The following is a 15,992-nucleotide window of genomic DNA, read 5'->3' on the forward strand; positions in this document are numbered from 1 at the left end:
GGCTGTTTTGGAATCTTTTGGATGATACGGCATCTGGTCCAGTTTAGGGACAGGACGATGACCCAATAATTGAAACCTCTGGTCAGCTCAGGTTGTATGTTATGAGTATTCCCTGTAAAAAAAAAAGCATCAGCTGAGAGTGGAACCACCATGCAAATACGCATCAGTGGTGGTACAGGGGTGCTATAGCTACGGAGGTCATATGAGATGAGTAAAAAAGAAAGAGAACAAAAAAAAAGGAATTATAAAATAATCATTCAGACAAAGAGTCTTCAGAGAGGACCTGTAATATGGCCCATGATAGACATGCTCCAGAAACTGAACTAACTAAAAATTCCACCTTAGCTCATTGATGTTAAAAAATAGGACTCGAAAAATAAAATTTACAGTAAAGGATTGTAAAACGTCCCTCAGCTTTGAAGGTTCCCGTGAAAAATGACTGCTTTTACCAAAAGATCAAAGGTTCGGGAGTCAAATGTTCTGTCTTAGTGCAGTAGAGTTCCTGTATCTCTGTTGTTGCAACAGATTAGGATCCATAGTGCTGGACCATGCAAGTCGCCTGGCACCACCATCTGTAAGTGCAGGATGTAGTGGGTATTCCAACCATCTTGACTAGCCTGCTTGAAGCTCAAGAGTGACTCGCTTCTGTAGCTCTTTTGCATGACCACTATAAAGTATGTGATAGAAGTCTTCTTCAAAGGAAGGGTCAATTTCAGGTGAAACGGCTCAAAAGCAAAAAATAACCCCAGAAAGGCAAGGCAACATGATGAGCAGATGGGAGACAGAAGAGAGACCAGGCAGGGATCAGCCTTAACCAAAACAGGATAGGCCCAGGACACTCCAGAGAAGGTTCATTATAAAGAGAAAGTGAATCATGAAAAACCAACTTGAAACAGTACGAAAATATTAGAAGGAGACATTGATGCCAATTAAAAGTACTTTCAACTGTGCTGCGGTGCAGTTTACCTTTTACTCCTGTCATTTTCCATGTTCTCAAAAGTAAGAGCCGCCCCATGTGAAAGGATATTGGCAAGAAGTGGGTCAGTGCCCATCTTACTTTGGGTAGCTTAACAGGTAAAAAATGTGCACCATCTTTGATTAGACCTGCAGGAATGTGCCGAGCATTATATAGCAAGTACTGCTGCCTTTACAACCTTTCGGCTCAAATGTCTCTCAAGCAAGTTACTCTTAAACCAGCCATTCTTCCCGTTCCCGATGTTGGAAAAGCAATCATTGAAAAAAAGAAAGAAACAGCTGCATGTAAGAGCATGCCCCAATTCTGAGCGGGGTCCCACAGCCTGAGAGCGCAAACTTTACTCTGGCCTAGAATGCTGTGGTCCTGGCAATCCTGTACCAACTAAGGAAGAAAAAAGAGGACACTTACCCATTACCTAGGTAAAAAAGTATAACATGCTCCCATGGTAACCCAAGAACTTGAAGGCCAACTGCAGAAAGGAATTCCAGCCAAGGCACTGCATTGGGTTCATGTGAACAAGTCCTGAGAAACCTACAGCTTGTACTCAGGATTTATTTTACATGTTTTCCTAAATTTGAATCTTGGACTCCGCCCGTTGATAGTTTTTGAGTCAAGCTGTGTCTGTTGAACTGGCATCAGGCCCATGCTTTAGTAAATATTGCATTCAGTAAACAATTGCTATGCAGCATCACCTGAGCACCGCGTCTACAACTCATTTGTGAGGGTTTAATCAACATCATCAAACTCTCTTTGTTTTTCATTTGCCGCCGAGAAACTTGACACCCTCAAGTTGGCTGTAGGACTTTATAACCAAAACTCTAAGGCTCTAATTGGTGTTTTTGAGCCATCATACCAATTAGCCATGATTTGACATTGCTTCTTTTGGTGGCACACCATGGCTTAGAGGAATACTTTAAGACCATTTAGTGACTGATTTTTTTTTATTTCTATTTATTATTTTGCTATTGTTTCTTTTTTGTTAATTTCTGTTCATCTTTCCTTCTTGTTATACTTATCGTATGTTGATAAATTGTTTACACTTTGACTTACCAGTACTGTTGCTTAACTAACTGTTTTAGATATACTGCAAGCTCTTTCTCTGAGGACATTGTGCTGCTTAGGTCAAGCTACCAACAATGGGCCAACATATTCCAGAAACAGTTTAAATGTGCACCAGAGTATTTGGACTTAATGGTAGCTCATCAAGTTTGTTCTCACTCTCTCTCCAGGTTAGCATGCCTATTTAGTTTAAGTGCAGCTTTTGCGCTAATAAATGTAATCATAGATCCTTTAACAACAATTGTTACTTTTAATGGATATGTTTCGCCAACATAGAGTTAAACTTTGCCATCATATTTAGTACAATTCAGGGCTGTTCAATTTTTACTAAGCCTTGTTTTCTTTCTTTGTCACCAAAAATAAAGGTTACTCAAACTTGTGAGTATCAAGTTCTGCAGTCACCCAATATCCCACAGTGGTTGATAGATTTCTGCAGACATGTTTAAGAAATTAAGCATAGTCCCAAATGAAGGATAGCTATTGCATTGCCTACATAAACAATCCATAAAAAAATCATTCAGTTAATACCTTGCTTTCTGTGGACTTTTTCTCGGTGCTGAAATAATTCTTAAGTTGTATTTTGGATAAAGCAAGCGTTTGCACCATTTGACATAAACATACTCATACCTAAGGATTCTTTCTGTTGAAAAACATTAGCATTGAAGCAAATGCCACATGGAGGGAATAGACACATTCCATACAATTCTAAGACTAATGAACAGAAATGAAACAGATGTATTTTAAAATACAAAATAATGCAATTGGTAAAAAGAAATATACTCTTGACTTTATAAAACAGCATTCTGCTTAAATCATTGTTCGTATTTTGTGTTTATTGTGGAGATATGAAGCACACTCATTGAAACTTAAAATCTTCAATGTAAATAAAAATAGTTTTCATATACTTACTGCAGAGTCCCTTTTCACAATTGTCCGGGCATTTACTGCATGGGATACCTGTTGTGTATGGTGTATTAATCATATCTTCATAATTTCCCCTAAAGCATTGGAAAGAAATATAAAAATGTATGGGCATCTCCTGGTCAGGTTTCAGCATTGCCCATCCCAGATCTCTTTTGGTTTGAGTCACAAAGTTTTTTTGAGAGCAGGTCTGACTTACCTGACATATATTTATCACATTTTTGTAGTTGTCTGTAAAACACATGTTTCTACCTGTGTCTGTATGCATTCGGCTGTGAGGTGCTCTGATTGATGGCATACTGTATCGAAACTTTTGTTCTACAAGTGGTATGTGTATGGCTGGTGATGCTTTGTAAGTAGGGATTGAGCCTTGCATACGAGGTGTGAGAATGGAGGATTCATTCCCCATCAGTGGATGATGTAGAGGATGGGGGTTGTATTAACGAGATTCAGTGGACTTGATGGGGACATTTCAGGAGCTTATGTATGGTGTGAGCAATAACATGGATATCTGAGTGGGAGAAGAGACGAAAAGGAAAAAGGAGATAAAAGTAACGGGTAAAAATGGCGATGGGGTGATGGTGTCTTGCGTGGGTTTACCGAAGTAGGAAACTGCATGTGTGAGGGTAGGGAAGTAAGCTGATAATGGAAAAGGTCTGTGTATGAGAGCCAGTGTCTTGAGGCCACTTGTACTAATCCTTCCAGATAGTTATTAATGCTAGTTTTCCATGGTGCCTAATATTGCTATCAGATGACTGTAATGGTCTAACTTGTGTCATGGATATTTAAGTAACGTCTGCTTGGTGCCTATTACTGTCTCTGTTTTACCTGAAAAATTACTGTGCTGCATCGCATATTGAGGAATAAGTCCATAGCAATAACAAAGAGTGTCATTTTCCTCCCTACTTAAATCACATAGGCATCAGGAGGGGGAAGGATGCTCTAGCACTAAGGCCCTATAATGAGGACTTAGCCGAGAAACAATACCATGCCTCTCAGGGATGTTTTACAAGGGCCAATAACATACTCCAATCCATCAGTCCACATGGATACATGTGTCAGCTAAACAGATAATGCACAATATTACTGATTTTGAGGCAACCCCTGCTCCCCCCTGACTGTCATAATTTCTGAAGCAATAATGCCACAAAATCTTCATCATCTCTGAATAAGGAAGAATCTAAGACATGCTACTAAAAGCAAAAATAGACAAATCACTTATGGATAATATTCAGGTGCTGTGCACTGAACTGTAAACGGAGCTAGCAGAAGTCTGGGAGGATTTTAAAGTGTTAGACGAGCACCTGGAAGCCACAGAAACACACCCAAGAAATCAATTAGATGCAGATTAGCTCGCTTGGTCTACCATCTCTCCTTCGCATCTTCAGCTTAAGAGGCTGAATAGGAATGGGCCAATGAAAATTTAAAAGAAGAGGTGAAAGGCTTGAACATTGTGACATGTGTGCAAGAACTATTTTCAAACCTACTCCAGCTGGGAGATGATGTAGTGGTATCCATACAGTGAGCGTATAGGGTGGGGAGGAGGTCAACATTGTTTTATGTGCAGCTTACATAAGTTTGAGTCTTTTTTTTACACACCTCTTTCACATTACTATAAGTCATATTCCCTCTTTATACAAAAAAAATAAGGAAACAAATATTTGGCAAAGCATGTTACCACTTTAGTAAACAAACTAAACGCTTACCTGTACCCGAAAGTGTAACATAGAACACAGGTAAAGTGGACCTAAAAACAACATGCCTGCCTTTAACTTTTCCAAAGACAGTCATTAGCCAATCAGCTAATAACTTGGCATCGCAATATACCTCGGTAGTACCTTGGTACTACAACAGTCAAAAATATAACACTTAAAATGTAAAAAAATCTTACCCTACTTACCAGCCGTACCCCACAAATGCCTCTGCATACCACAATATATCATCCTGCCAAACTTCCAACTGATGATGTTTGCGCTTCGCGAAAAACAAAGTCCATGGTGGCCGGGCAAGATGGCCTATCGGACGTAGCCCGTCTCGGCTCCCGGTACACGCGCTATTCCGGATCGGATTCTGGCATCTACCTGTAGCTACAACCACCGCAAACAGAGCCTACCTGCAGCTGAGGATGTGAGGCATCAGCTCAGTCCATCCTCTTACCCTGGGAGTGCCTGTACCAGTGCCTGTACCAGCTCCATTCTGCCTCTCTCTGTCCTGAGGGGTAAGATCGGCGAGAGTTAGGATGGTGTCCAGAGCCCAGGCGCGACAGGAGGAGCCCCTGTCCTTCTACTAGAGGTATGGGCACCGTACTTCGTCTGAATGCAGCGGTGACTTGACCCCCATAGCGATATGCCCTGAGACACGTGCGGGGGCTTTCTACTGGGAACTGAGAAGATGGCGGTACTTGCCGTCACAGTTGCCTGACCCTAGCATGGCGGCCGCACTCCACCAAATGGCGGCAAGCACTGACGCTTAAATCCTTGGGCTTGCAGACTATTCCATCTGCCATACCAAACGGCACGCCTGGGAGTGCGAGGCATGGCTCCCTCTCTGCGATCACCGCGGGACCGACGACAGCCTGCAATTACACGGGGGTCTATGGATAGCGCTCCACACCATTGAACACCTCCCACCTGCATGGAGAACCGGCATACATCTTGAAACAATACCATCATAGCATCCCTCGCAGGGGAGTGGCTTAATTGACAGGACTGTATTTGATTAACATGGTGGATTGCCTATTCATTTCTCAATGAATGGCTTAAATGTAGGTTACAGTTTCTGATGGTAACTGAGCTTGGAATGAGTTCTTAAAAGCATTTCAATCCATGGCCATATAAACAACTGCAAGTGGCATCTCGTAGGTTTTACAGCAGCTTTATTTCTTTACCTATCCGCTGATAAAATCCAAAGCAAATGCACAAATCCTGGGAAAAAGCAGTAAGGAGAGAATACTTGTATTTAATTCAACAATAAGTAGTGTTAAATCATTATTTAGGCTCTATTTAAAATTGAACTCGCCTATTTTACAAAAAAAAACAATGTGCACACTCACAAAGAAATGAGGAAAGGTGATTTTTCATTACGTTTTTTGTAAACCACGTCCAGGTTTCCTATGGATCAGTTTGTAATGCAGCTTAGGAGTAGCGCAAGGGACACAGTTGTGAAAGAGACTTGAGGAACGTCTGGCATTAGATCTTCAAATTGCGTCCAGAGAATAAGAAAGACAAACAGGGTGTACATTAGGAGATAAAGGAGTTGCCCCCGCCCTCTTTCACTGGACCCCTCTCGCACATAAAGGGGGTTTTAAGACATGTATATTTGTATAGAGCATGTTCACCCAGAATGGTATCTTAGCCCTGAACAACAGATTTTTACTGTTTCCCTCCTCTGTGGTACTCATGTTATTGACCTCAGAAGCATGAAAGACTGTGTGGACCTTCCAGGATTTGTACTTGTGACCATGAGGCCTAATACAGGACCCTACTTTGGACTCATTAGTCTACTACGTCGCCAGACCTGGCGCCCTGTCCCGAAGCCACATTTCACAATATTAGTAAATGTGAGCATCTGCAGTCCTGGGACCCAGGGTGATGCCTCTCAGTCTTGGGCAGAGAGAGTGGAGACCCCTCGGTAAAAGGGGTGGAGGTAGGCGGTGAAGATGGACTCTGTTCACCCACATCCACACCTGACTTGTGCCCTATCCTAGGCACAGCAGGCATATAAAACTCCTCAAGTTTTCTCCTTGGCCTGCTGCAGCACTGCAGAAGTACACATCTGAGCGGTTTTGTCAGAATGCAGGAGAGAGAAAAAAGAGCTCTTTACGAGAGTTTGTGCTGTTTGCATTGTAAATGACAATACTTTTTAAAAAACAAAATTAATCTTGCAAGCGGTGGGTAAACTTTGTAGTTATAGTTGTTGCTTACGAGAACTGAGCCTGTTGTCTTGCCAACTTTGCTTCTTGTAAGCAAGGAGTATAATTACTTAATGGGTGTTCACACAATGCTTGCAGGTTTTGAAAACAAATAATTAAAAGGTATTGTCATTTAGAATGACAATTGCTCAAACTGTCGCAAATGCAATACCTATTGCATTGTAAATGCTTGTTCCCTTTTTCACTGATATTCTATTTCCACTCCTTTCTTATTTTTCCCATTTCTGTTTTTTTTGTCTTCCCACTCGGTAAATCTGTTAGTGAAACATAAAACTCGATTCCCCCAAAAAAAGTGTTGGTGCCCACCACCAGCAACTACTGCCACAAATAAAGTGCTGGGTATGTTTGAATTCAGAGGCAAAGCAGTTGATGGAATGGAGCAGGGAGCTGGCTCTGTTTGATCTGTATTGCCTATGTGCAGATACTCCTGTTTCTGCAGCGTGTCTGGGGTGCTTGTTGGGTCATTTACTGTCTTACATATTTTCACCAAACCAGCTGTTTGACATTAGTTTGTGTAGTATACTACTATGACATGCAAGTGTAAGGCATTCTGTCCTAGTGTGCAGTGTGAAGGAGTCATACTTGTGCAAGTTTTTAATTGGTCTGTTTTTCTTAAGGGTGTAGTGGTTGGCGTGTCTAGCATCCTGGATTACTTTTGATTCACTGAGTATACAAATGTGGTTGCTATAAGTGCGGTCAAGCTGCACAGACCCATTGCTCAATCATCTTAGTATTCATTATAATGGAATGTGTACATGGTATGCTTTTATGCTGATTTTCAATGGGTTACTTTCTTGTTACTTGAGGACAATGGTCAAGAGCACAAGGACACACATCTTGGTTGAGAACTAATGACTGAATCAGGCGGACGTACCAGCCTCCCTGAACATCTGCGGAGGTCTCCAATGCAGAGTTGTACCAGGTTTCGACAGTCACATGTTTATATTGCTACCATGATGATGAATGACAGATCTGCATCTGTGCCTGTGCATCATTTTGATTTAGTTTGCCAGTTAGTAAATTTATTCTCTTAATCGTGGGCAAAAAAATAACAATGAAGCGGCTGAAACACGCCTAAAAAAATTACAGCTTGCAGTTAAAATGTCTAATCTCTATATTGGCAGTTGTGCATGGCAATGATGCCAGGAACAGACTGGAAGCCCCAAATATATCATAAACATTCTGGGGTAGGTGGAAACCCAGAGTCGTCTCAGCTGAAACCACGGAACGCATGGTGAAGGAGAATACAGAGTGTTTCATTTACCACTCTAGATGCCCACCTGTGTCTAGTCCGCTAGATTAAAACAAAGCCAATTAAATGTGACACAAGTTGAACTAATTAAGCACGCGGATTTGAGCTAAGCGGGGGTTAAAATAAGCGTTTAATTGACTGCACCGGAAGTGAGAGCGGTTCAGATGCGCTTATGTGAGGACGTCTAGGAGGGATGAAGAGTAGCCCGGGTTTTATCCTGTCATTAGGAGAAAGGGCTGTCCATGAGAGAAGGTGGGAGTTGGAGTCTCCCGGGGGACAGGTCCCACCTTCTCACCGCGCTCCTTGCAGACACGTCAACACTTACTGCCCACTCTATTAGCCCAAAACTGGGCATGTCCTGGGACAGATCCAGTTCTTGATCTTCCACCGTGTGCTACACCATAAGTAATTGTTTTAGCAAACGTGCCAAGCAAGGGTCTAACAGAAGGAGAATCCTGGGAAGTACTAGGGAATAAAGCCCTTCATTGGCTGGGTAGGAGGACAGGCCTAGAAGCCCAATTGTTCGATGAATTTAAGATGGTCCAGTGGGTGGGCAGTACTAGGAAATCGCTGCCGGGAGACTGTATCATACTCACATTTAGATCTCCCATGCTGGTTAAGAATATTTTTGGGGGGCTGGCAATAATGTTCTAGCGGCAGGCTTGATCAATATCCTACTTCTTGGTTTTTTTACCCTCCTCGCTCTAACCACCCAAGCTTGTCTGGGAGCAGATACATCGCCCCAACTCCAGTCGATCACAATGGCGTTCCAACCTTTAACAGATTCAATCTGCTATCTGGTCTGGAGGGCATCGATTGACCGGACACACACAATTCCACAGATTCAGGGCAGGAGGAACTTGTGACTGCGACGCCTAAAAATAAATGTAACTACTTCCCCTCGTCTATCTCGTTTACTCAAAACGAGGCAAAGAGTAGTAAGCCCAAAACAGAGATTTTAACCCACGTCCCCATAGTGGAGATCTTAGGCCCACCTTCATTTGTGCCTATCAATAAAAACCAGAAAAGGATTAAAATCACCAAGAATTTCGATTCATGTGAACGGTCCACCAAACAAAGTCTTGAGACCCTTTTGTCCTAGCTGGATTCAGCCCTTAAAATAGCTTTGTGGAACGTAGCTGGTCTACGTTCCAAATTAAAGAATGACATCTGGCTTCGATTTGCAGGATTTTTTAATGTCCTCTGTCTCCAGGAGACCTGGGCTACTGTTCCTCTACACATTGAGGGCTACAAAACATTATTTTCCAGTGCGCTCCCCTCCGCTTCTGGGAGAGCAAAAGGTGGCTTGACAATTTTCATTTCTAATCTATTAGCAATTGAGAAAATTGTGTCTTACAAAATCAAACCAAACTTTCAAATAATAACATTAGACTTGAACAAGTATGACATATACATCTTGGTTAATTTTTTATAATAATCTTCACCAGACTGACTTAATAGTTATCCTAAAAGAAATACTGTTTTCCTTACAGGACTTAAAAGATAACTCTGCCAAAAATGTCATAATTATTTGGGGGGGACATTTTAATCTTACCTTATGTCACCAAAACAATAATTGTAATTGTGGCCTTCTAGATGAAAATGAAAATACATTAACTCATTTTTCTCACACAAACACTGGAGAGCAAATGAATGAAGTGTTATGTGCTCTGGACCTAGTGCTGGCAAACCAATTAGTGGTACCTCTGGTCCCGCTCACCAAAACCTTTAACGGAAGGGGAGCTTTTAGCATCATAGATTTTATATTTGTTTCAGTCAATGCAGCACTCAAATTTTAAAACTCATGATAACTCTACTAGTGCTCATTTTCCAAACAGTGTTACAGTATTATTCCCAACTAACCGACATAAGCGGAACCCTGTGAGAATATATGGGCAAGGAACTTTATCCTTGGAAAGATTAAACGGGTATTCGCTTAAGTGGGCAAAGATTGATCCATTTGCAAGAACCACCGAAGTAGTAAAAAATTCACTACAATCAGTAAATAACTGTTTGGACTTTAACACTACTAACGTAGAGATCCTGAAGAATTTCTCTAATATAATAACAGCAGTGAATGCAGCCTTGCATAGGAATCTAAAGGAAAGGAAGGCCAAAAGTAAAGGATGGTTTAATGAAACCGGCACAAAAGCCTATTCTAATCTAAAAGCGGCCCTCCATAAAATGCAAAGGGGTCAATGGGAAATTTCCCATTGCAGAAAGGAATATAATAAGGCTATAAAAACAAGGAAAGCAGAACTTAAAGAAGATCGTTGGGCCCAATTGCACAGTAGCTCTATCATGAAAAATAACATTTATTTTTGTAAAGTTATTAGGTCACCTTTCCTTTCGGAAGACACCAATAACGCTAACATAGACATAGCTATCGATGAATCAGCGTGGGTCCAGCATTTTCTGGGGTTTTTTGGTCTTCCTTTCCAGGTACAGCCACCTCACATTAATAAAGAGAATGTAACCCCACCCTTATCCAAATCTGTATTTCCTATTTCCCTGGAAATAACCCACCTGGAAGTAGAACACGCCCTTTTAGCTAGTAAAGGAGGAAAGGCACCTGGTCCGGATGGGGTCCCAGTGGATCTTTTTAATTACAAACTGGACCTCTGGACCCCCATACTGACGAGAGTTTTGGAGGCATCATGTGCTGTGGGCCTCCCAGATTCTTGGTCAGATTAAATTCTGGTGCCAATTTTCAAAAAGGGGGATTGCAACTGCCTAGCTTGTTACCAACCATATCCCTGTTAGATTCTCTTGGGAAAGTAGCGGCTCATAGCATCCTTAATCGTCTTCAGTCATGGACAGAAGATAATAGAAAACTTTCAGACCTCCAATTTGGTTTCAGAGAAGGACTTGGCACCACAGAGCAAGTGCTCAATTTGTCCCTTCTTGTTGGCAAGTATGTAAATGCCAAAGGCGGGAATCTCTATATGGCGTACATCGGCCATACTGCAGCTTTTGACTGCGTTAGGAACTCCAAGCTATGGGCCATTTTATTGGATATGGGGGTGGAGCCCCCGCTGATACATTTTCTACGGAAACTGTACACCAACGCCACTGCCAGGGTCAGGTTTGGAAATAAGGGGGAACTCACGGCCTCATTTGGCGTGGAGCGGGGAGTCAGGCATGGCTGTGTCCTGGCCCCCTTTCTTTTCACCCTTTATACCATCCATCAGGTCACAGGCTGCTGCCTGAGCAAATTGAGGAATCTTCGCCCAGTCCTGAAACTTTTGCCTGAGTCCTGCCGGAAAATTGTGATTCATGCTACCATTACCTCGAGATTGGATTATGCTAACGGTCTGTATAGCGGTCTCCCAAAATATCTGGTCCAAAGGCTGCAGACGGTACAAAATGCAGCAGCCAGGCTGCTTACGCATATTCCTTTCAAAGAGCATATTTCCCCCCATCTTCGTGCCTTGCATTGGCTCCCGATTGCCAGCAGAATAAAATTCAAAATTCTGACTCTGGCCTACAGGTCCCTCTATGGCACCTGTCCTAACTATCTGCGAGCCCGTTTGCCCAGATACACACAGATCCGCTCCCTTCGCTCCAATGATCAGGTGCTACTGAGTGTGCCGCGAGTCAAAAGGGCTAGATTGGGCGGCCGGACCTTCTCAGTCAATGTGGCCCCTCTATGGAATGCTCTACCTTCTGAGCTGCGAAAGGCCCAATCAGAAACAACCTTCAGGAAACAGCTTAAGTCGTGGCTATTCTCGGTGCCTCTGTAGGCCGTAGACTCCCAGCTAGTTTCTTGCTATGCCCTCACAGCGCCGGGACGCCTCCTAGCTGAGGCAGCTGTTCGCGCTTTATAAATTCTAGTATTATTATTATTATTATTATACCAATGGGTTGGAAATTGCCATGTTAGAAGGGTGCCAGGATCTACCCCTCATTAAAGGACGACCAATACCGTCTCTATTATACGCCGATGACGCCGTGATTCTAGCACGTACACCTATAGAACTTCAACATGCCCTGAAGAGATACCATGGTTTTATGGCTGACCTTGGCCTTAAAATAAATATTTAAAAAACTTTTACCATGTCCATAGGTAATAGACACAAGGTAATTAGGGACACCTTTGTTGAAAACACTAAACTTCAGACTACAAAGACTTATCCCTATTTAGGCATCCTGATGGATGACAAATGTTCATGGAGACAGGCCATAGAGGCAAGAAAACTGCTCTTTATGCGGGCTACAATAGCTTTGGTTAATTTCACACAGAGGCTAGGAAGAAGACCCCCGGCGGAACTGATACAAATCTACCGGGCAAAATGCATAAGTGTAGCAATTTACGGAGCAGGCGTGTGGGGCCATGGAAAAGTTGAAGCCCTACAAAAAATCGAGAATATTTTTCTTAGATTTTTACTTGCTGTTCCTCGAAGTTCTTCCGCCTACATTTGCCACTTAGAGCTTGGCCTTTCCTATATAACTGACATAGTCAAAGTCCAACGTATACTTTTATGGTATCGCATTTGGTCTTCTACTATCGCTACTTTCAGCCGAGGGCTTTTAGAGGATTGCCTCTCCCTTGAAAATGGGTGCCAGATGAAATGGCTTATGTACATTAAAAGATTCTTGTACGATCTAGGTTTGGTAAAGTGCTACCATTTTCCAACAACAATATCTGAAATACCCAGAAAGGAATTAAAAAAACGGTGTCTGACCCACCTTGAGCAACTCAGGTTGGGGAACGAGGCAAGCACATCTTCCATTCAACACACGTTAACAATACAAACGACTTTGGTCATTCAACCATATTTAACTTTTGACCTAAGTGGTTACAAAAGACTTTTGCTGACCTGATTCAGGTGGAACATGTTCTACCGTCTTGTTTCCTTCCCAGAAACAAATAATTGTGCTACGCATCTAACAACTTGTCGCTGTGACGAAATTTCAACCCAATCTACCTTGCACATGGTCCTATTTTGCTAATTTTATAAAGAGCCTAGGACCCGTTGGTTGATTCCGTTACTAAGACACCTGGAGATGTCGCCCAGCCTATCTTGCTCTACAATTACTGGAGGCTCCATTCATGGCGGGAAATATTGCACGATTCTTGAAGTTCTGTGTTAAACACAAGGCAAATCTAGGGTAGCCTAATGAATTGTATAGGATTGTTGGTAATAAGGATTTCTGTTCTTCTGTGCCCTTACAATCAACCTGTAGAATGTTTTTATATACCTGATGTCTATTGTTAAATGTTATCTATTAGCTGCAAAAATACTAGCCATTGTCCCCATAATCATTCAAAGCATTCCTTTTCAAATATCTATTATGTACTGTTGCACTTTATCCATTGGACAAGTATCGAAAGTTTGATATTTTATTCTTTTTAAACCTCTGTTTTAAAGGAAATTTTATCATGAAATTGTACTTTTATGGTTTTCTAACTTGAATACCGAATAAAGAAGCTTTTGATTTGATTTGAGTGAATTAAGAGACGGTGGTAACCAAGAAGTTGGACTTTGTATGGGCTGGCATGCTGGAACAAAGTTGCTGTGCTCCCATTAACCCTCCCAGAGCATCCCTAAACACGACACTTTCACGACGCGGTGTTTACAGTAACATTTCACACAGAGTCGCAATCTTAAAGTATCGGGTTCTGATGAAGGAAAACACTTGCGTTAGGATGGTGGGGGAGGCCTTATAACAGGAAGAGAAAGGGAGAAGCAATCAAAACAAGTTGTGACGGGCAGCAAGCAACAATAAAATAAACAAGAATTTGAAATGCAATAGGACTCGCATTTATGCAAGACCTATTGCATTGCAAACAGGAGTGTGGGTGGGTTGTGAGAAGGCACAAACAACGGGAGTGGGGGGAGGAGAGAAGGAACGGACAGCATGTGGGGGGCACGGGAAGAAAATAGTACGAAGTAAAGGGGCCAGTAGCCAAGGAGGGATACAAATGACGACATGGCCATCATAATCATAAGGAGGGACTAGCAGCCTATAAACCAATTGGAAGGCAGCATTTAAAAAGGACAAAGACACAATCCAATGAAAAAGTGGGCGGTGGAGTGGGTGGGGCTTCCCTCGCGTAGTCAACTACCACAGATCAACACTAGAGCAGCGCTTGCACGCTGGCTCAGGGCTGGACCTGATAATGAGAACTATCTGTAAAATGCTTGAGATTATTTACAATTTCTTTACCAGTTTTTTAGGTGGACCTACCATGAGGCAACTTCACACAGGTCTCTGTGAGCTAGTTTGCTCATGTGAAAAGTCCTCCGCATAATTTTCTTGTGAGAAAGCGATATTAACACATTCAAAACTCCACCATGGCTGAATGCTTGAATCAGATTTTACCCTCACAAAAAGATGCATTTGCACAGCAAGTTTTAGTTGTATCTCAGTACACCAAGAACAGTACTATCTGTCTATAATAATATTACATCCACAACGTCAACCTAAGTACTTTATAGTAGGGTAGTAGCTTCACATCAACATAACTAGAAAAACCTTGGGATGTAGTGGTCAGATTGATGTACTGAACATGACACTATTGTAAGGCAACATAACACATTTTATATACTGGTGACATGCTCTAGTTTTCACATAGGTGGGAATATCTGTTTGTGAACCAATCCTTAATGTCTAATTATAAAGCCAATAACCAAAACAACCTATGCAATGGCTTCGATGACTGATGCTGAAAAATTCATTCTTTGTTTAAATAGCTCAATTTAATTTAATATATGTTATACTTGATATGATAGTTTCCTAACTGTTAATCCGTATTTATTTAAATGTAATTAAACAATAGCTACCCTTAGACTCACTATTAGGGAACTTAATTGGGTTGTTATTCGTTTCTTGTAGGTTATGCATTGAACTCTATAATGAGTATCATAACATTTTGGAACTATTAGTTTTTTTTATAATACAGTTTGTGATGCACGATGTCTATTTATTTCTAGACATCTTCGGACAGAAATGCATGTAAATCAATTAAAACAAGTTACATTGAAAATAGTTATGTACCTCAACATGGAGGTGGCACATTTGTGGCACAGTATAATACAAATATAAAATGATGCATCAGCAATACAAAACAAACAAAAAAAGATTCAGCCCTATCTTTCAGGTATAAAACAGGTTATTCAGATGATCCTTATAAACAGTAACATTCAATATCATGTTAATATGCATTTATTACACTCATCAAATGGAAACATTATAAAAATAAATCAATTTAGATTTCAAAAAAATACTTACGCAGGGGCGTAATGGCAAACAGCCAGAAAAAATCCAGAACACTGCTGACTTGCGCATCCGATTTTGGAACTATCATTCCAAACGACCTTTACAGTTAAAGATAAATAATTTATTATTGGAGCAACAGTATGTACTCAAATGCAGGTTCAGACATCTTTTACAAATGTTTTTAAAATACAAATACACACTACATGCATTTTAACATTTATGTTTTCTCTATGTTATGGATATACCCACTTGTTGTTTTCTTTCTAATCATTCCATCAGGTTTCATATTTATCGCAAAATGTAGTTCATTTTCTGTATATGACATGATTGTGGTAATAATGTCTTGTTTTTGAAGAGTTATGTCCATTTTCCAGTTAATCTCTCATTTGTTATATCATAACACTACTTAGTTTTTAGATTTATTGTAAGTGACACTATTTTGTGGTCATCAAATTGCTCAAATTAAGCTAATCTTTGGCAGATTGTTTGTGAGAATGCTTTTTTATTTTTTTGACTATCATGTTACTTCACTGAATCAATTTACCATTGTTCAACAGAATACAGCCTTATGTGTATAAAGTCAAATCAGCACAGAGGGGCTGATTTATTTATATTTTCATGAACAGATA

At 41.1% G+C, this 15,992-nt stretch overlaps 1 protein-coding gene across 1 annotated transcript in view; it reads right to left on the reverse strand.

Annotated features, from left to right (window-relative positions):
• Nucleotides 1-15,992, reverse strand: part of LOC144763915 (cysteine-rich secretory protein 3-like) — a 75,513-nt gene that overhangs the window by 8,685 nt on the left and 50,836 nt on the right. The window contains exons 6-7 of the mRNA XM_078649948.1: nt 15,376-15,461; nt 2,945-3,033 (exon numbers count right to left, since the gene is read on the reverse strand). Coding sequence (XP_078506074.1) covers nt 2,945-3,033; nt 15,376-15,461 — 175 coding nt within the window. The remainder of the gene's footprint in view (nt 1-2,944; nt 3,034-15,375; nt 15,462-15,992) is intronic.

The sequence above is a fragment of the Lissotriton helveticus genome, chromosome 6 (genome assembly GCF_964261635.1).
Source record: "Lissotriton helveticus chromosome 6, aLisHel1.1, whole genome shotgun sequence".
NCBI classification, from domain to species: domain Eukaryota; kingdom Metazoa; phylum Chordata; class Amphibia; order Caudata; family Salamandridae; genus Lissotriton; species Lissotriton helveticus.